Here is a 21,508-nt window from a genome sequence, read left to right as displayed (position 1 = left end):
CACACATCCAAATAATTTTTAACACAGAGAGAACCCATCAGCTATTTTCCAAAAATGTGTTTGCCACTGCCACTCGTTACTCCAAATATTCCTAAACAAGATAGACATATCTCGCCCTACTCAAGAGATTTCTGAAAGTGGGGGATAACAAGGGAAGATGGGCACTAAATTGAAATGACTGACGGAAGGATGAACGGCTTGCAGAGAGAGCCACAGAGCCAGCCAGCCACAGAGCCAGCCAGCCACAGAGCCAGCCAGCCACAGAGCCAGCCAGCCACAGAGCCAGCCAGCCAGCCACAGAGCCAGCCAGCGAGCCAGAGAGCCAGAGAGCCAGCCAGCCAGACAGACAGACAGACAGACAGACATAGACAGACAGACAGACAGACAGACAGACAGACAGACAGACAGACAGACAGACAGACAGACAGACAGACAGACAGACAGACAGACAGACAGACAGACAGACAGACAGACAGACAGACAGACATTCACTTTTTGAAATGAATGACAAAAGTCGAAAATTGAAAGCCACCTCTTACTCCCATCATCTACTTACTGGTCTCTCCCATCTCATATTCACTGTCTCTCAGCAGCTCAAAGATGTCCACCTCCAGCTTGCCTGTTGTGGAACGGTTACTGGACCGGTTGATGCTGTCCTTCGCCAGAGTGATGGCCAATCTCTCTCCCCGGCTGCACTCCATTGGGTCGTCAAGTATGGCGGCTGCAGAAGAGAAGGTGAAGAAAGAAAAACATCATCCACTCTGGCAGAAGGGCTCTTTGGATACGCAGTGTCACGATGGCCCACATTGGCAAGACACAGTACATATACTTCATTATTACCTCAAACAAACTGTGCTGCAAATCATGCAGAACTACAGAGAAAGCCCTTATGGTTCATGGGGGTTGTTATATTACCAAATGTGAATATTGTTTTCTGTCAGTACAAACAAGTGACTTTTACTTGCTACAGTGTAAAAAAAAAAAAAAAGAAAGCCAAACACAACCTCTTAAGACATCATGCGATTCCCTATCCGGAGTCCCGTTCTAAATCAAATAAATCTTGCCCTGAGTGCGCGTGAGTGATGAGGCAACACATTTTAATAGGGCTGTTCTGTCCTCTCTTGATTTATCGCAATCATGTTGGAATTAACATAATTGTTGTTTTACACATGATGCGCTCGCTTCCGACATTTGAATATGGCGTGAACGCATGTGTCATAACTACATGTGTGTGGGTGAAATGAATACGAAGGACTCAAAGAAGCAGTTGAGAAATGGTGCTTCGCTGTGTGTTCTAGCAAGCAAATGAGCAACTCAGTGGGCGATTCACAACACAGTTTTAGGATAATTGACGTGGCACATTGTGCATAGGTTGTAATCCTGAGTGCGTCCCAAGATGGCAGGTTCAGGTTCAACATTGTAGCGTAATTTGTCGAGTTAGACTAGGGTTAAGTAAAAAAAATAAAAAAAAAAATATGTATAAATCAGTTGACGAGGCATGTGAACCCTGAACTCACCAACATTACCATACTCTAACTAAAACCAGACAGGGAATGTATAATTCCTTCAAAAATTGGCACAATCCACCAGAAGCAATAGCATTCAAAACCTGCTTAAATGCAAAATAATAGCTTTCTTTCTGTAGGAATAGTGCCCGACGGTGAGGTCAAATCAATGCATGTACAAACATGTGTATAACCGACCTCCGCATTTCTCTATGCTCTGCTTCAATACATAGCTCAACTCATACAGCAACATGATAAGTTCCTCTAAAGAGCAGGTCATTTGCCTGACATTTTTGTTCAAATTGCAAAAACATTCACACTCCAGGCTCCCTTTTAACAGCAAACACAGCTATTACTGCTTTCCCTGAGTTCTCCAGCGAGTGAGATTAATAGCACTGGACTTAGATACAGGATCGGATCTAGATGGAGGTCAAAGACAGTGTAATAATTACTGTAGCATTAGAGATGATAAACCACAGCCACGATGGGATAAAACTGGCCCATTCCAAAGCAGATCACACAGATACAACTAACCCAAGTTCACTTTGGTCAATGAGACAACCATTTATGCAGAGCAGCATTGGTAGCGGTCACGGCAATTAGGGGCGTTTACAAAGATTCACATGAAGGTAAGCAAAAGGTTGTCTGAGGTTTATTTATCCATTTATTTGTCCATTTATCCATTTATTTTACACTTAGTCAGCATGTATGTGCCTTGCCTTGTCTCTGCTAATGCAAACAGAACGCAGCCTACAGAATATAATTAACATGATGGGGGGGTTTATCCAATTAAAAGTTATTTGGATTTGATTACGGCAAAAAAAAGTGGACAGCTCGTGTCACACAGAGCTTATTTTGTAGATACATTTGCAAATTAACACAACTAATGAACATGTGATGAGTTCTTGTCACCTCATAACACATGTCAAAACTGAGATTTTAGATTCACTATGGGAGTTTGACTATGCAATTAACAGCCTTGGTATTACTTTACTGTTACGTACTTTACTTTATTAGCTCAACATGGCAGTCAAATATAGTCAACTGGAATACAAAACATTGGGGTTTGCAAGATGTACCTATAGCCTATATTTATACACAAAACATACTGCATAAAGAAATGACCGACAGACAGTGTACGTAAAATAGATGTAATGTTTAAAAAGTAGCCTACAATGAATGTCTGCTTGCCTGCCCACATAGCAGTTACACCGTTAGTTACACAGCCCAAATTGGTCTCCCTCCCTCTCGTATTGCCTCTGGCAAGTTTTGTTCTGTTTCGATAGTGAGAGTAGCAAGGGAATAGAGCTGGGCAATTCTCTCACGTGATTCAGACACCCTCTGAGCTGTATTTACTCTCTCCTCTGGAACATGAAGATCTCCGTCCTTTGAATGACTGAGAGGTTTATTTCAAACCCCAGCCCTTGAACCTTTTTAAACCAAACAATGGGCAGCCCCAGAGGTGTGCCGAGGCATTTATAGGACGCACTGTAGTACAGTACAAGCACGGCCGATGGCCGTCTTTCTCTCTACATGTCTGTAATACGCTGTCCATTTCCAAAGCTCTTAGGTGTGTAGATGCCTGGCCATTACCTGATATGGAGAGGAAGACGGGTACGATGGGGAGGAACTGGGCTGTGTTCACATGGTGATTTTGAATCAATGCTATAGTGCACTATGATCAAGGCCACATTCAATGTAGGCAAACGTTGTTGAACGTTGCAGATAGAAATGTCATTAATAGAGCTAATGTGAATCCGTATATCGACAGTAAATGTCAAAGATTTGTTTGTTCTACATTATATATTTCTGCCTGGATGTTCCAAATCATTGTGCTCCCCTGAGCAGTCCGGTGCCCACAGCTAGGGAAAGCGGCAGAACGGCAAGACCGGAGTTTCTCCATTGAAGATACATAGCTACACATTCATAACCTAAGAACATTGCTTAGACAGTAGTGATTGCATATACAGTTTTCCATACATACTGTAGTACCTACAGAGAGTGATTCACATACTTCAGATGGATTCGCAAACAACTGTTGAGTATCTCATGGAAACATGACACGGGATGTGGGATGTGTTAGCATCTGTAGTGCATCTCAGTGACTTGAGGACATTAGACAATTGCTTGCTTTCTCGCCGAGGTGAATTTTTATCCGACTGCAACGTATTCACGGGGAATCTTTCATGTTTATCCCGAGAACACGGCAACATTGAGACAAGAGAGAGAACACAAAGACAGACCACTGCAGATACCGGTTGATCCAAAACCTAATCGCAGAACATTTATGACTGCACTCTGGGCTGCACTCTGAACTAAAAAGGTTTTTAAAACCATCAAATGGCAAAGAGCCTCATGAGGTGTTCTTACCGTCCTCTGAGGTTCCCTAATTCATCGCTGCAGTCTCTTATCAGAACAGCTCACCAAGCGACATAACAATCAAGCCAGAGCCTAGAAGCATAAAAAATACCATATATTTAAGATGTGTACAGTACAGAAAAGGAGCGTTTCACACGTCACTTGAACATTCGTGAGCCTCATAAACATGATGGTGTTTAAAGATCTCAGGTATTATTAATATTCCTCTCATCGGCCTTCTCTCCACTCCGTTACAAGAAAGGGCCAGAGGGATATTTCAGGAGATTATTACAATGTATCTTGTCTTCGCTACCAAGCTGAGACAAAAGTGATTTCAAGGTTATATTAGCCATTAATATTTAATGTTGTTCGCTGGCCCTCATCTGAAGGGCCTGCTCCTGACTATAATTATAGGGTTTATTACACTGGCACTGATTCAGACACCCTCTGAGCTGTATTTACTCTCTCCTCTGGAACATTAATATCTCCTTCCTTTGAATGACTGAGAGGTTTATTTCAAACCCCAGTCAGATTCCTTCAAAATGTATTCCTTTTATTAATGCAAATTGTCTGACTTGTAAATCAATTGTAATATTTCAGTCTGTTAATGAGCTTGGTTTTTTGACCATGGGAATACAAATCTCCACTGATTACTTCAGATACTAATTAACAAAGACAGTGGACATTGTACGGCAGCGAGCAGCATAGCCAATAGGCCATGCATGTCTAATAGCTGTTTTATTGGACAAAGTATACTAAACTCAATATTAACACCATTAGAAGCCTTCAGTAGATTAGCTGGAAGGGGTGGACCATCCTACTCAGTAAATTGAATAAAAATGTAATGTGTGAAACATTTAAAAAAGTGATCGTTTTTAGATGAAACTATACTAAATATATTTACGTCACCAAATACATACTTAATAAGGGTAGCAGCACTCTGTAGGGTAGCTATAGCTAGCTAGCACTGCAGTGCATAAAATGTGGTTAGTAGTTGACTCAAAGAGAGAAAAAACAATAGTTGAACAGTTTTGAACAGATTTAGCCTACTCAAACTCCGGGCTTAAACAAAGAGGGTTGATATTTTAGCTAACTGGCTATGGATATCCAAGACAGGAACTCTTCCAAGTCAAGGTTTATTTTGTTTTTATTAATTTATTGCCACCGGGGCACAACGGTGTGACTGCTAAACTGGTTTCTGATTGTACATTGTACTGTATGATTGTAGCGGGTTTACTAACGTGTTAGTTCTAGTAGCTATGTGGACTATGACGTGACAACAATGTAGGCTGTGTGTAGCAGTTAGCGATCATGATATGAGGTTTTGGCTTGGAAAGGTTTTTTTTGCCTGGTCACAGAGAGCTGATGTGTTGTGCACTGAAGTCCACAAGTGAAGGGAAAACGTGAGAGAAGGAGAGTGCGTAGATAGCTACGAGAAGGAGGTTATATACACAACGAGCAAAGTGATCATGCTGTTTTTATGTGGTTGCTATGAAAGGGAACTTTGTTTGCGTGTGATCAGGGGTGTATTCATTCCGCCAATTCTGTCTTAAATGAAAGCAAACAGAATGAAGTGGGGATAAATATACCTTCATTTGTCCAATCGAAACTCTCATTTGCAACTGTTGGACTAATGATTACACCCTAGATCAGCTAGATGCAGGCAAGAGTGTGAAAGGTGGTATTGAATGTGTCACTGTCTGTCACCTTAATTACTCAAAATTCTCTCAACCTGTGCACCTACGTTGTAAACTTTCATTCATAGGCTAGGTTGTAGCAACCTCATGATGGGTAAATGGAAAATTTGAGAATCATGTCGTAGCCTAAATCAATGTTACATTGAGCTGGGTGAATGAAATATGAACGACAGTCAACCAATATGCTGTAATAGAAATAAGGCCATGATCATATATACACTGCTCAAAAAAAATAAAGAGAACACTTAAACAACACAATGTAACTCCAAGTCAATCACACTTCTGTGAAATCAAACTGTCCACTTCGGAAGCAACACTGATTGACAATAGATTTCACATAATGTTAGCAATTAGCAAGACACCCCCAATAAAGGAGTGGTTCTGCAGGTGGTGACCACAGACCACTTCTCAGTTCCTATGCTTCCTGGCTGATGTTTTGGTCACTTTTGAATGCTGGCGGTACTTTCACTCTAGTGGTAGCATGAGACGGAGTCTACAACCCAAACAAGTGGCTCAGGTAGTGCAGCTCATCCAGGATGGCACATCAATGCGAGCTGTGGCAAGGTTTGCTGTGTCTGTCAGCGTAGTGTCCAGAGCATGGAGGCGCTACCAGGAGACAGGCCAGTACATCAGGAGAGGTGGAGGAAGCCGTAGGAGGGCAACAACCCAGCAGCAGGACCGCTACCTCCGCCTTTGTGCAAGGAGGAGCACTGACAGAGCCCTGCAAAATGACCTCCAGCAGGCCACAAATGTGCATGTGTCTGCTCAAACGGTCAGAAACAGACTCCATGAGGGTGGTATGAGGGCCCGACGTCCACATGTGGGGGTTGTGCTTACAGCCCAACACCGCGCAGGACGTTTGGCATTTGCCAGAGAACACCAAGATTGGCAAATTCGCCACTGGCGCCCTGTGCTCTTCACTGATGAAAGCAGGTACACACTGAGCACATGTGACAGACGTGACAGAGTCTGGAGACGCCGTGGAGAACGTTCTGCTGCCTGCAACATCCTCCAGCATGACCGGTTTGGCGGTGGGTCAGTCATGGTGTGGGGTAGCATTTCTGTTGGGGGGCTGCACAGCCCTCCATGTGCTCGCCAGAGGTAGCCTGACTGCCACTAGGTACCGAGATGAGATCCTCAGACCCCTTGTGAGACAATATGCTGGTGCGGTTGGCCCTGGGTTCCTCCTAATGCTAGACAATGCTAGACCTCATGTGGCTGGAGTGTGTCAGCAGTTCCTGCAAGAGGAAGGCATTGATGTTATGGACTGGCCCGCCCATTCCCCAGAACTGAATCTAATTGAGCACATCTGGGACATCATGTCTCACTCCATCCACCAATGCGACGTTGCACCACAGACTGTCCAGGAGTTGGCGGATGCTTTAGTCCAGGTCTGGGAGGCGATCCCTCAGGAGACCATCCGCCACCTCATCAGGAGCATGCCCAGGTGTTGTAGGGAGGTCATACAGGCACATGGAGGCCACACACACTACTGAGCCTCATTTTGACTTGTTTTAAGGACATTACATCAAAGTTGGATCAGCTTGTAGTGTGGTTTTCCACTTTCATTTTGAGTGCGACTCCAAATCCTGACCTCCATGGGTTGATCAATTTGATTTCCATTGATCATTTTTGTGCGATTTTGTTGTCAGCACATTCAACTATGTAAAGAAAAAAGTATTTAATAAGAATATTTCATTCATTCAGATCTAGGATGTGTTATTTTAGTGTTCCCTTTATTTTTTTGAGCAGTGTATATATATTTTTATAATCCTCCCTCATATTAAATGGTACCGACCGCCACTGATTCACACCCCTTGACTTTTCCCATATTTTGTTGTGTTACATCCTGAATTTCAAATTGATTCAATTTAGATTTTGTGTCACTGGCCTACACACAATTTCCCATAATGTCAAAGTGATTTGTTTTTAGAAAATGTTACAAATTAATTAAAAATTAAAAGCTGAAATGTCTTGAGTCAATAAGTATTCAAAACCTTTGTTATGGCAAGCCTAAATAAGTTCAGGAGTAAAAATGTGCTTAACAAGTCACATAATAAGTTGCATGGACTCTGTGCAATGATAGTGTTAAACATGATTTTTGAATAACTAACTCATCTCCATAACTCACACATACATTTATCTGTAAGGTTCCTCAGTTGTGCAGTGACTTTCAATGGTTTGCAAAGAAGGACACCTATGAGTAGATGGGTAAAAAATAAAACAAGCTGACATTGAATATCCCTTTGAGCATGGTGAAGTTATAAATTACACTTTGGATGGTGTATCAATGCAAACAGTCACTATAAAGGTAAAGGCATCCTTCCTAACTCAGTTGCCATTTAGGAAGTTAGCTGCTCATTTTACCAATGGTGACTTCAAAACAGTTCCAGAGATGACTGGCTGTGATAGTAGAAAACTGAGGAAAGATCAACAACATTGTAGTTACAGTGCCTTGCTAAAGTATTCGGCCCCCTTGAACTTTGCGACCTTTTGCCACATTTCAGGCTTCAAACATAAAGATATCAAACTGTATTTTTTTGTGAAAAATCAACAACAAGTGGGACACAATCATGAAGTGGAACGACATTTATTGGATATTTCAAACTTTTTTAACAAATCAAAACCGGAAAAATTGGCCGTGCAAAATTATTCAGCCCCCTTAAGTTAATACTTTGTAGCACAACCTTTTGCTGAGATTACAGCTGTAAGTCGCTTGGGGTATGTCTCTATCAGTTTTGCACATCGAGAGACTGACATTTTTTCCCATTCCTCCTTGCAAAACAGCTCGAGCTCAGTGAGGTTGGATGGAGAGCATTTGTGAACAGCAGTTTTCAGTTCTTTCCACAGATTCTCGATTGGATTCAGGTCTGGACTTTGACTTGGCCATTCTAACACCTGGATATATTTATTTTTGAACCATTCCATTGTAGATTTTGCTTTATGTTTTGGATCATTGTCTTGTTGGAAGACAAATCTCCATCCCAGTCTCAGGTCTTTTGCAGACTCCATCAGGTTTTCTTCCAGAATGGTCCTGTATTTGACTCCAGCCATCTTCCCATCAATTTTAACCATCTTCCCTGTCCCTGCTGAAGAAAAGCAGGCCCAAACCATGATGCTGCCAGCACCATGTTTGACAGTGGGTATGGTGTGTTCAGGGTGATGAGCTGTGTTGCTTTTACGCCAAACATAACGTTTTGCATTGTTCAATTTTGGTTTCATCTGACCAGAGCACCTTCTTCCACATGTTTGGTGTGTCTCCCAGGTGGCTTGTGGCAAACTTTAAACAACACTTTTTATGGATATCTTTAAGAAATGGCTTTCTTCTTGCCACTCTTCCATAAAGGCCAGATTTGTGCAATATACGACTGATTGTTGTCCTATGGACAGAGTCTCCCACCTCAGCTGTAGATCTCTGCAGTTCATCCAGAGTGATCATGGGCCTCTTGGCTGCATCTCTGATCAGTCTTCTCCTTGTATGAGCTGAAAGTTTAGAGGGACGGCCAGGTCTTGGTAGATTTGCAGTGGTCTGATACTCCTTCCATTTCAATATTATCGCTTGCACAGTGCTCCTTGGGATGTTTAAAGCTTGGGAAATCTTTTTGTATCCAAATCCGGCTTTAAACTTCTTCACAACAGTATCTCGGACCTGCCTGGTGTGTTCCTTGTTCTTCATGATGCTCTCTGCGCTTTTAACGGACCTCTGAGACTATCACAGTGCAGGTGCATTTATACGGAGACTGAAATATCCAATAAATGTCGTTCCACTTCATGATTGTGTCCCACTTGTTGTTGATTCTTCACAAAAAATACAGTTTTATATCTTTATGTTTGAAGCCTGAAATGTGGCAAAAGGTCGCAAAGTTCAAGGGGGCCGAATACTTTCGCAAGGCACTGTATTCCGCAATACTAATCTAATTGACAGAGTGAAAAGAAGGAAACCTGTACAGAAAAAAAATATTCCAATACATGTATTATGTTTGCAACAAGGCACTAAATTAATACTGCAAAAACTGTTGCAAATCAATTGACTTTTTGTCCTGAATACAAAGTGTTATGTTTTGGGCAAATGCAATACAACACATCACTAAGTACCATTCTTCATAGTGGAGGCTGCATCATGTTATGGGTATGCAACATGAGTAAGACAAAGGAGACGATCGTGGACTACAGGAAAAGGAGGGCCGAACACACATTCACATCGACGGGGTTGTAGGTTAGTGGGTCGAGAGTTTTAAATTTCTTGATGTCTACATCACCAACAAACTATCATGGTCCAAACACACCAAGACAGTCTTGAAGAGGGCACAACAACACTGTTTCCCCTTCAGGAGACTTAAAAGATTTGGCATGGGTCCCCAGATCCTCAAAAAGTTATACAGCTGAACCATAGAGAGCATCCTGACCGGTTGCATCACCACCTGGTATGGCAACTGCTCAGCATCCGACCGTAAGGCGCTACAGAGGGTAGTGCATACGGCCTAGTACATCACTAGGGCCAAGCTTCCTGTCATTCAGGACCTATATACTAGGCGTTGCCAGAGAAAGGCCCCAAAAATTGGCAAAGACTCCAGTCACCCAAGTCGTAGACTGTTCTCTCTGCTACCGCACGGAAAGTGGTACCAGAGCGCCAAGTCTAGGTCCAAAAGGCTCCTTAACAGCTTCTACCCACAAGCCTTAAGACTGCTCAACAATCAATCAAATGGCCACCCGGACAATTTACATTAACAACCACATTGCTGCTACTTGCAGTTTATTATCTATGCATTGTCACTTTACCCCTACATATGTACAAATGACCTTGAATAACCTATACCCCCGCACATTGACTCAATACTGGTACCCCCTGTATAACGCATCGGTATTGTTATTTTATTGTTACTTTTTATTTAATTTTTTACTTGAGTTTATTTAGTAAATATTTGTTTAACTCTATTTCTTGAACTGCATTGTTGTTTAAAGGGCTTGTTAGTAAGTATTTCACGGTAAGGTCTACACCCGTTGTATTCGGCGCGTGTGACAAATACAGTTTGATTTGATTTCTAATTGTTAAGGACTGGAGAGTTTTTCAGGATAAAAAAGAAACGGAATGGAGCTAAGCACAGACAAAATCCCAGAGGAAAACCAGTCTGCTTTCCAACAGACACTTAGAGACGAATTCTCCTTTCAGTAGAACAATAACCTGAAACACAAGAACAAATATACACTGGAGTTGCTTACCAAGATGACAGTGAATGTTTGAGTGGCCTAGTTGTAGTTTTGACTAAAATCGGCTTGAAAATCTACGGCAAGACTTAAACATGGCTGTCAAGCACTGATCAACAAACAACTTGACAGAGCTTGAAGAATTTTTTAAATAATAATTTGCAAATATTATACAATCCAGGTGTGCAACGCTCTAAGGTAACTACTCAGAAAGACTCACAGCTGTAATTGCTGCCAAAGGGCATTCTAAAATGCATTGACCAATGGGTGTGAATACCTATGTAAATGAAATATATCAGTAATTCATTTTCAAAAAAATGTGCTAACATTTCTAAAAACATGTTTTCACTTTGTCATTACCTGGGGTGGCAGCTAGCCTAGTGGTTAGAGCATTGGACTAGTAACCGAAAGGCTGCAAGATCGATTCCCGAACTGACAAGGTAAAAATCTGTCATTCTGCCCCTGAACAAGGCAGTTAACCCACTGTTCCTAGGCTGTCATCAAAAAATGTTTTGTTCTTAACCGACTTGCCTAGTAAAAGATTAAGGAGTGTTGGGTGAGAAGAAAGAAAAACAATTTAATCCATTTCAAATTCAGGCTGTAACACAAGAAAATGTGGAATAAGGTATGCATATGAATACTTTCTGAAGGCACTGTACATTCCAGAGGTGTCTAGCATCATATTAATTATTATATTCATATTAGAAAATCTGTTCATTTACATAGAAGTACCAAACAATTGAACGTGGCAGACCAAAGAGATTTATCTCCGTGGGTTAGCCAAATGTTCATGAGAGCTTATGTCTTCCACCGTCTATCAGAGCACAACTTGTGGCTTCAAGACAATGGCAACATAGTGAAACCTTTGCGATAAGAACATGCGGATTGGTTGGAAATGCAAGGGTATTCCAAATAACTTTGTCAGCAGTAGTGTCCTCATCGTGTCATTGTTCAGAGAGAGAGAGAGAACATATCGTTTGCTAACAGGAAATGAATGACACAGTTGAGTTTGAGGGTGCTTTGTTGCCATGGCCTTGTTCAACTCTAACATTATTCATCTCAGAAATGGACAGAGATGAAAAATAACTAATTACAACATATTGATCCATTTGGACTTGTGATTAATGTAGCTAGGACGGCAGTGTCACTGCCTGGGCTTCCACCATAATATCTAAGGCAAATACAATGAGTAATCAGAAGACTGAAAAGAGAATGGAATCTAATCTCATGGTGGTTGATTAAAGAAAAATACCACTCAAAAATGCATCATACTGTGACACTTTCTATAATTTCATAGTTCTATATCTAGAAAACTTGATCACCGACATGCAAAACTTGTTGGGTTTTATCAACAGTGGACTAATAAAATTAAAAATTGCGTAGATTTTTCCTTTAAGAGACAAACTCAAATGACACCCTATTCTCCCCATGTAGAGTTATATGTGACTGTTAAAAAGTACAGTATGATATACAGTACTGTTGGGATATTAGGGAAATCCCAAATGGAGCATTGAGAACCTATGTGAAGTTTTTGCAAAATCCCAAAACTAATATCAGCAGGAAGTTACATGGAGTAGATTTTCTATCTGGCTTGAAAAAAATGAGGAATACAAGATTACATGTCTCTCATATCAAGAGAAATTCTTTCAGTTATGAATCATGGGGCAAAAGAAATCCCCCAGGTAGAGATGTAGTGCAGAGCAAGAGTTCCCCTCAGGACGTGGGACACATTTATTTAGTTCCCAGAAAAGACTTTGCATAGTGCGGAAGCAATACTTTCTGCAATAAAAGCAGTTTTACAAGAAGTTATAGAGAAAGAGCACACAGGAAACTTTCTCTGACATTGATCAATCCTGTGTGTGTGTGTGTGTGTGTGTGTGTGTGTGTGTGTGTGTGTGTGTGTGTGTGTGTGTGTGTGTGTGTGTGTGTGTGTGTGTGTGTGTGTGTGTGTGTGTGTGTGTGTGTGTGTGTGTGTGTGTGTGTGTGTGTGTTCTAAGGGAGGTCATTAGGCACGGGGGAATAATGATGGCATTAATGGGGGTGATAGCTCATCCCGCTTGACATTGGAATCCACACCCTGGGATGTGTGGTGCAGGGGATAATTGTTTACATCTCCAGCCCTCTTTTTTTAAATCTCTCTCCACCCATTTTATCACTTGGCACCGGGCTACATTGTGGAAAGAGAACACCAGGCAGGCTCCGATGCTGCAACCACAGGATATGCATCCCAAATGACACCGTCTTCCCTATTCAGTGCATGACTTTTAACCGTCAAAAGTAGTGCACTATATAGGGTTTAAGGTGGCATTTAAGGCAAACACACAGTCTCCTACACAGTATCCGTCTGAGATGGGAAGGGGGATAGAGGGGCTTCAAATCAGTCACAACCGAACCTTGATAGTATTTCAGCTATTGAAAGCTGGCTATGTCACAAGTGTAGGAAGTATGAGAATGAGAAAAGACTACTAAATGCTGCCTGTGGCTTGAGCTGTTTATTAGACATCATGTGGTATTGACTATGTTCATTGTGTCTTTTCTGTTTGTTGGTCTTTTTGTGTGTTGTGTGTATGAAAATCAATAAAGTGTATTAATAAAACATATTTAACATAAACCGCCTATGTTCTTAAAGCATACATGACACTAATAAACCTGACATCATAGCTGCATCGAGCACTACTAAATCTTAAGTTGGAACTGACAGCGTTTTACTTTGCAGGTATGAAACAAACAATCATAATATCAGTCAAAAATACAAAATTCCCAGTTTATGCTACAGAATTGATTTTATAAGAGTTTTTTTTAAATAGGTTATATTTGACTCAACATTCCATGACATACAGTAAGGCATTGTTGGCAGAATAGATGGATGCAGTTCAATGCATGGTTAATATAATTCATCAATACATTTCTTGGTAGTCCCAAAAATATTGCTATCAGGTTGTAAATCACAGCTGGCCCTATACATTGTTAGCTGCCTCCATTTGGGATGAACTGTTTCAGTTTCAATGACTCAATATTTTTGACAAAAACGGACAAATGTAAATAAGGCTGGCAATGTCAACACAATCAAACTAGCAAGGACAATGACCACAAGTCAGTCATAACGTGGCTAATAGGCTAGCGCATTTATTTATGTAGCAATCCAAAAACACAGAGCCTAACGTTAGCTAGATAGGAAGATGTTATGCCATTGGAGGAGTGACTGACTTTTTCCCCTCATGTTACTTTTCAGGTGGCTACACAGCTAGAGATGCAGTTGTCATTTGGTTAGCTAGCAAGACATGTGAATCGCTAGCTGGCTATGCTGACCTTGGAATGACTGTTATACAGTTAGCATATCCCTTGCGTTCGCAAATTCACTCTGGTTGTCTACTCCGATTTCAAAGCGTGTGCCAGAGAGCTGAATAACCAATGAATTTACAAACTCGTAACACCTGCTGAATATGACCGGTGTCAGTAAGCGTAGACAAAAAAAAGTAATAGTTAGTCACGATCGCACTAGATAAAGTGTAAACAATGTAACCGGTTTTTCTAGGGTCAGAGTGAGGTGTTCGCTCATTTGTGCCAGGAAGTAGCTAGCTAGCAAGCTAATCAACTTTAGCCAGTTAGCTTAGGTGCTTTGTTGGGACAAGAATGCACATTGGCAGGCAAGCAGCAGAAGGACAAGCAGGCTACTTACTATTCCACATCAGTGCAATTTTAATGGCCAACTAGCTAAAAATGTTTGAGAGGGTTTGTCTAATGTTCCTTTGTTAGATTGGAGCTAATTTTGCTCTGGCTAGCATTAGTTGTTCATCTTGGTGTTGATGTGAATATAGGGTAAGATAGCCTACCTTTTTATGGTTGTTTGATGAACAGGACTAGGGCTTGGCGGTCATGACATTTTGTCAGCCAGGTATTGCCGGTCTTGCGGTAATTGACCGTTAATTAATTTAAAGCATCTCCAGGCCACCACGTATGTAAGCCGCTGCTGCGCACCTTTGAAACATCTACATTTTAAAAAGTCTATTCAATAAATTTAATATACACCAAAACACATCAATTATTTATTTTAGTCAGGTATAAAGAAACATTATGATATAAAGAAAATGTATTTCAGAAGAACAGAATATGAGTTGACCTACTGTATGGCTATGCTCCATGCCATAGGCTGTAGGCTTGTTAATTTAGCTGACAAGATATGCTTATAAATCCCGTGCCATTATTTCATTTTATATGATGTTTTAGTAAGAAGAAAAGAATTCAACTTAGTTGAATAAAATATAAAGGATATTTTTTCCCATTACAGAGCAGGTGCACATATGAATTGGCTATTTATAAAAGTGGTAATTTGAAACAGGTCCTACATGTTAGATTTAGAGTCATTTTGCAACTTTAGTTGTGAATGATGCAAACTTTATGCAAACTTTACATTTAAAAAATGTCTTAGAAATCCCCCCAAAAATATGGTCTGCATGGTGCGACTATAGGCTACTGATGATTTGACAAAAAAGCTCTGTTCCTTGCCTCAGGCCGCAGCTGTTCTCTCATCAAGTTATCATATTTTCACCCATCAGACTATTCTCAATTTAATCTTGTCTTTACTAATATGTCAAATTACGTTTGATTTAGAATGTCCCATTATCAAATGGGCAGGGGTAAAAAGACAGGTATATATGTATAAGAACACTTATTTCACTTCAGACATCAACCACAGTTTGAGGAACTTGATCTCGCTGCCCAACAGGTGATATTCCACCCAAACTCTGTATGCCATGGGCTCTCTAACCTTGTTCCTGCAGCAACAATGTACCCAGTGCTTAATTTGGGAAACCAAGTGAAATCTGTTTGAGAACATCGATAGTAAAATGTTTTCGCAACAAAACACATTTCACTAAACTGTTTACAGCCTGTCTGCACACTCAAGAACGGAATAAAGGAGGAGATGGAAATGCATGTGGGTGAGATATTCTGTATAGCGAAAGGTAATGTGTCACCCAATGAATTATGGAAATAGTTTTTATAATCCTCATTACTAAGCTATTCATAATCAAATACAAATTCACTAATTGTAGGCAAACTGTAAGCTGCTCTGCATAGTCAATGAACCAACAGCAATGCCTAGGGCTATACATTCTCTCCAAGACTCATGGATAGACATTTTGGAACATAGCTTAAGGTAACCAGGCCATCCAGTATGCACAGTAACAGTCCACACTCAAAGGTGATCACTCAAATTTGTTAAATTTTGGAGTATAGGCAAGACATATTATGAACCATAGACATCTTAAATCAGTTTAGTTTTATGTTTTTCTGCCTTGCATAATATGCGGTAGGCAATTTTGAAAAAAAGGCCAAATCATCATTTTAATTCAGGTTTTTCTTTTCGGGCTTGGGCTCATATGCATATGCATAAACTGTGATATGCATATGGTGTTTTGAATTAATCATCACCTTAGAAAGCGCTATCCATTTCAGTGTGTTAGGCTTTGAAACAACATCCACAACAACCATGTTTTACACTGTTTCAACCTGCTGTTCAACTTCTTTATTCAAATTGATCATCACAGTGAGGTGAGTTTTAAAAGTATGACAGGCCTACTGTTTTGACGATAAGTGTTTGATATGATTTTCGATTGAATTTGCATTGCTGTCAGAGTGGTTAAAGTGACAACAGAGCCCTGATTATCAGGCTGATGGGCATTAGCAAGTTGGGTACTACCAAATTATGTCCAGAGTGCATAAAAGGAGATTACCGCAACTCAACGGTCACGTGACATTTTAATACGATCATGACTCATGTGTGAGTCATACCGCAACAGCCATAAACATGATTTTAAAGATCCCAAATGTAAGAGGACTCCCGTGGTATTTACATATGTGCAGATATTCATTCAGGTGTCTTTTGTGACTTTTGCCGGTCTGCGTAGATTCTGGTCCTGGACGAGATAAATGTTTTTATTAGGTTTCATTTACTGCAGTGCTTTCACATTCTATATTGCTATAGAATGATCATAAAAGCCTACATTTATGTAATTCCCAAACATTCTTAGAATTTATGAAAACGTGAAATTGACCATATCTAAGTGCTCGCTTGCAGAAAATGCACAAAACAAATAAGTAGACTACCTGGGGGATTTGAATAAGATTTCATGTTGCTAAAACACTGTCAGTTCCACTTTAAGGGAGGCATTCCTCTTGCAAACACACATATGTAATGCTATGAGTTAATGCACCGTAATGTTGTAAATAAATTGGAGATCTACTACTGCAGTTCCCAATTTCATTGAGTGTACTCTATGTAGGCAAGCTAAATTCAGCAAAAAAAGAAACGGCCCTTTTTCAGGACCCTGTCTTACAAAGATAATTAGTTAAAATCCAAATAACTTCACAGATCTTCATTGTAAAGGGTTTAAACACTGATTCCCATACTTGTTCAATGAACCATAACAATTAATGAACATGCACCTGTGGAATGGTCATTAAGACACGAACAGCTTACAGACGGTAGGGCAATTAAGGTCACTGTTATGAAAACTTAAGACACCAAAGAGGCCTTTCTCCTGACTCTGAAAAACACCAAAAGAAAGATGCCCAGGGTCCCGGCTCATCTGTGTGAACGTGTCTTAGGCATGCTGCAAGGAGGCGTGAAGACTGCAGATGTGGCCAGGGCAATAAATTGCAATGTCCGTACTGTGAGACGCCTAAGACAGCGCTACAGGGAGACAAGACGGACAGCTTATTTTCCTCGCAGAGGCAGACCACGTGTAACAACACCTGCACAGGATCGGTACATCCAAACATCACACCTGCAGGACAGGTACAGGATGGCAACAACAACTGCCCAAGTTACACCAGGAACGCACAATCACCCCCATCAGTGCTCAGACTGTCTGAGAGAGGCTGGACTGAGGGCTTGTAGACCTGTTGTAAGGCAGGTCCTCACCAGACACCACTGGCAACAATGTCGCCTATGGGCACAAACCCACCGTCACTGGACCCGACGTAACTAGCAAAAAGTGCTCTTGTTGAATCATATGTTCATACAAATATTTACGCATGTTAAGTTTGCTGAAAATAAGCGCAGTTGACAGTGAGAGAACGTTTCTTTTTTTTGCTGAGTTTATAATGTATGTCACATGTATGATTCTGAACACACAGTTCATGTAAACTGTTACCCACCTATCTCAGTGTGAGTGTGAGTGTCGTGTACCGTATTATAATACTGTTGTAGAAAATGGGAAATCTCTATCGCCTTTTACAGACTCGACAATTGGTTAGCATTGTTGCATGATTCTGATTTAGATCATATAGCAGGGTAAGCTGTCCACCATTCTGTTCATCATTATCACCATTCTCCTACTTAGCAGAAAACACAACTTCTATACAAAATAACAAATAACCTCAGTGACAGTTGCAAATTTGCTACCGGCTCATTAAAGAAAAGGTGCCTTTCTTTTTGGCCCTCAGCCAACAACAGTACTGACTATGCATAGCGATCCACTCCCAGTGCATTGTACGAGCACCCAGAGACTTTAATCGAAGAAACTAGGCAAGAAATCCTCAGAGCAGGATTGAGGATTGTGGGGGATGGAATTCAGTTGGAATCACTTTCACACCAGTGTAGCCTGCTAGCGTAGAGTAATGGTCTCTCCTGAGCCTTGTTCTGACCCGACCAAGGGTTTGTTATTTTCCCACCACTGCCACCACAGATCCACATCACATTTCACTGGTGACAGAGCTGTTTAAATCGCTCTCTCTCTCTCTCACTGGGTTGTTCATCAAGGCTGTGTCATTTGGGACACAGCCTTCAAGTCGCCGCAATGCAAAGGGATTGCATTTTGAAAGATATCTACAATTTGACTGTAGTCCACAGTTTGGCTTTGTTACTGTTGTAAGTGTTGCTATAGCTACAGTACATAGGGGCCGGGATCCTGAATTAATTTCTGATTAATGTAATCCGACTGAGATTATGGGTGATGACACCGGTGGCATGCAAAAGTAATGTTTTGCAATTATGCACACAGCTCCTATGGTTTGCATGGTGAATTACACTACACACACACTTTGCACACACGCACACCTACACCTAACCAAGGACTTCAGCCACCCGAGTCATAGTCTGTACACTCTGCTACCATCTAATAGACAGAGACGGTACAGGTGCATCAAGCCGGACCGAGAGACTGAAAACCAGCTTCTAACTCCAGGCCATCAGACTGTTGAACAGCCATCACTTGCTGGCTACCTGCCCGGTACTCTGCCCTGCACCTTGAGACTAATGCCCTATGCTCGGTTCGAGCAGCATTAGCCCACGGCCGACTATCTGCTTGGGTCAGCACATACGTCCACAAATAATACAAGATTCATTGCATATAAACAGCTGCTTTAAAAAAATAGTGTGGGCCCGCTTTGCCACCTGTGGACAGCCATTCATCTTGGCACAAGCTGTAAAGTTGCTTTTGTTGCCTGGGTTTTTAATCAGAGGCTCAACCACACATAAACAGGTACACACACAGAAACAGAGGAACATAAACAGGTACACACACACACACACACACACACACACACACACACACACACACACACAACGAGTGAGGAGGATATTTTTAACACCGCTGCCAGCCTTCTTTAAAATGAATGTATCTTCTCCCTGCATCCTCCTCTGCAGACAGTCTACAGATCGCTTCCTTAGGTGGGATTAACAGTGAGTGGATTTGAGGAGCTGGCATTCCTGTCTTGCAGGAAATCACGCACAGAACGAGCAGTATGGCTGGTAACCTTGTCATGGTGGAGGGTCATGTCAGGATGAGCCTGGAGGAAGGGTATCACATGAGGGAGGAGGATGTCTTCCCTGTAACGCACAGCGTTGAAATAACAGCTACTGAGAGAACAGTGACAAAACATTTCCACATGTTATTCTCAATGTGGAGGATATCATGTATCTTTAAGTGGTCATGGTGGAATGTGTTTCTATTTGTTTTGTGTTAAAGGCATGGTTTCGGATGTTGTTCAGGGTTTATTTGACCCTCTGCCTTTCTGAGTACAAAAAACGTGGTATAAAATAATACTCCCATTCACATTCGTGTGCTGCTATGTGGATGCAGGCAAATAGCTCACCATATCATAGGATAGAGTGAGGGAGTAATGGTCATGGATGGATATCTCCAGAGGGGGGAGAAAAATAAAACCCCCATTAGACTTTATAGTTGGTTGAGCATGGTGCCAGCAACGACGAGGGTCGTGGGTTCGATGCCCGCTGGGACCACCAGTACAAAAATGTATGAAGGCATGACTGTAAGCCGCTTTGGATAAAACCTGCTAAATGCCATATTTATATATACAGTACCAGTCCAGACTTTGGACACACCGACTCAATCAAGGGGTTTTACTTTATTTGAACTTTTTTCAACATTCGAATAGTAGGGAAGTCATCAAAACTATGAAATAACACATATGGAATCATGTAGTAACCAAAAATGTTTTAAAGATATCAAAATATTTTTTATATTTGAGATTCTTCAAAGTAGCCACCCTTTGCCTTGATGACAGCTTTGCACACTCTTGCATTCTCTGGCACTTGGCTGCTTTTCCTTCACTCTGTGGTCCAACTGTTCTCAAACCATCTCAATTGGGTTGAGGTCGGGTGATTGTGGAGGCCAAGTCATCTGATGCAGCACTCTATCACTCTCCTTCTTGGTCAAATAGCCCTTACACAGCCTGGAGGTGTGGTTAAGTGTGCCATGTAATCTAAATAAATCACAGACAGTGTCAGCAGCAAAGCACCACCACACCATCACCCCTTCTCCTCCGTACTTCACGGTGGGAACCACATGCAGAGATAATCTGTTTACCTACTCTGTGACTCACAAAGACAGCGGTTGGAACCAAAAATCTCAAAGCACAGATTTCCACCGGTCTAATGTCCATTTTTTGGTTCCTTGACTCAAGCAAGTCTCTTCTTATTATTGGTGTCCTTTAGCAGTGGTATCTTTGCAGCAATTCGACCATGAAGGCCTGATTCACGCAGCCTCCTCTGAACAGTTGATGTTGAGATGTGTCTGTTACCTGAAATCTGTGAAGCATTTATTTCGGCTGCAATTTCTGAGGCTGGTAACTCTAATGAATTTATCTGCAGCAGAGGTAACTCTGGGTCTTCCTTTCCTGTGGCGGTCCTCATGAGAGCCAGTTTCATCATAGCGCTTGATGGTATTTGCAATTGCACTTGAAGAAACTATCAAAGTTCTTGACATTTTCCAGATTGACCTACCTTCATGTCTTAAAGTAATGATAGACTGTCATTTCTCTTTGCTTACTTGAGCTGTTCTTGCCATAGTATGGACTTGGGCTTTTACCAAATAGGGCCATCTTCTGTATACCTTGTCAGAACACAACACAACTGATTGGCTCAAACACATTAAGAAGGAAAGAAATTCCACAAATTAACTTTTAAGAAGGCCCACCTGTTAATTGAAATGCATTCCAGGTGACTACCTCATGAAGCTGGTTGAGAGAGTGCCAAGAGTGTGCAAAGCTGTCATCAAGCAAAAGGGTGGCTATTTGAAGAATCTTTTTGTTTAACACTGTTTTCGTTACTACATGATTCCATGTGTAATTTCACAGTTATGATGTCTTCACAATTATTCTAAAATGTAGAAAATAACACAAATAAAGAAGAAGCCGTGAATAAGTAGGTGTGCCCTGTCACGACTTCCACCGAAGCTAGCTCCTCTCCCTGTTCGGGCAGCGCTTGGCGGTCGTCGT

The 21,508-nt window shown here is 41.3% G+C and overlaps 1 protein-coding gene across 1 annotated transcript in view; it reads right to left on the bottom strand.

Moving 5' to 3' along the window:
- The window catches only part of grik4 (glutamate receptor, ionotropic, kainate 4), a 224,476-nt gene that overhangs the window by 157,233 nt on the left and 45,735 nt on the right, over positions 1–21,508 (bottom strand). Inside the window, exon 2 of the mRNA XM_064974177.1 lies at positions 557–721. Coding sequence (XP_064830249.1) covers positions 557–721 — 165 coding nt within the window. The remainder of the gene's footprint in view (positions 1–556; positions 722–21,508) is intronic.

The sequence above is a fragment of the Oncorhynchus masou genome, chromosome 9, assembly GCF_036934945.1.
Source record: "Oncorhynchus masou masou isolate Uvic2021 chromosome 9, UVic_Omas_1.1, whole genome shotgun sequence".
Taxonomy (NCBI): Eukaryota; Metazoa; Chordata; class Actinopteri; order Salmoniformes; family Salmonidae; genus Oncorhynchus; species Oncorhynchus masou.
Note: the sequence above shows the minus strand (reverse complement) of the source record. Positions and strands in the feature narration are given on the sequence as shown.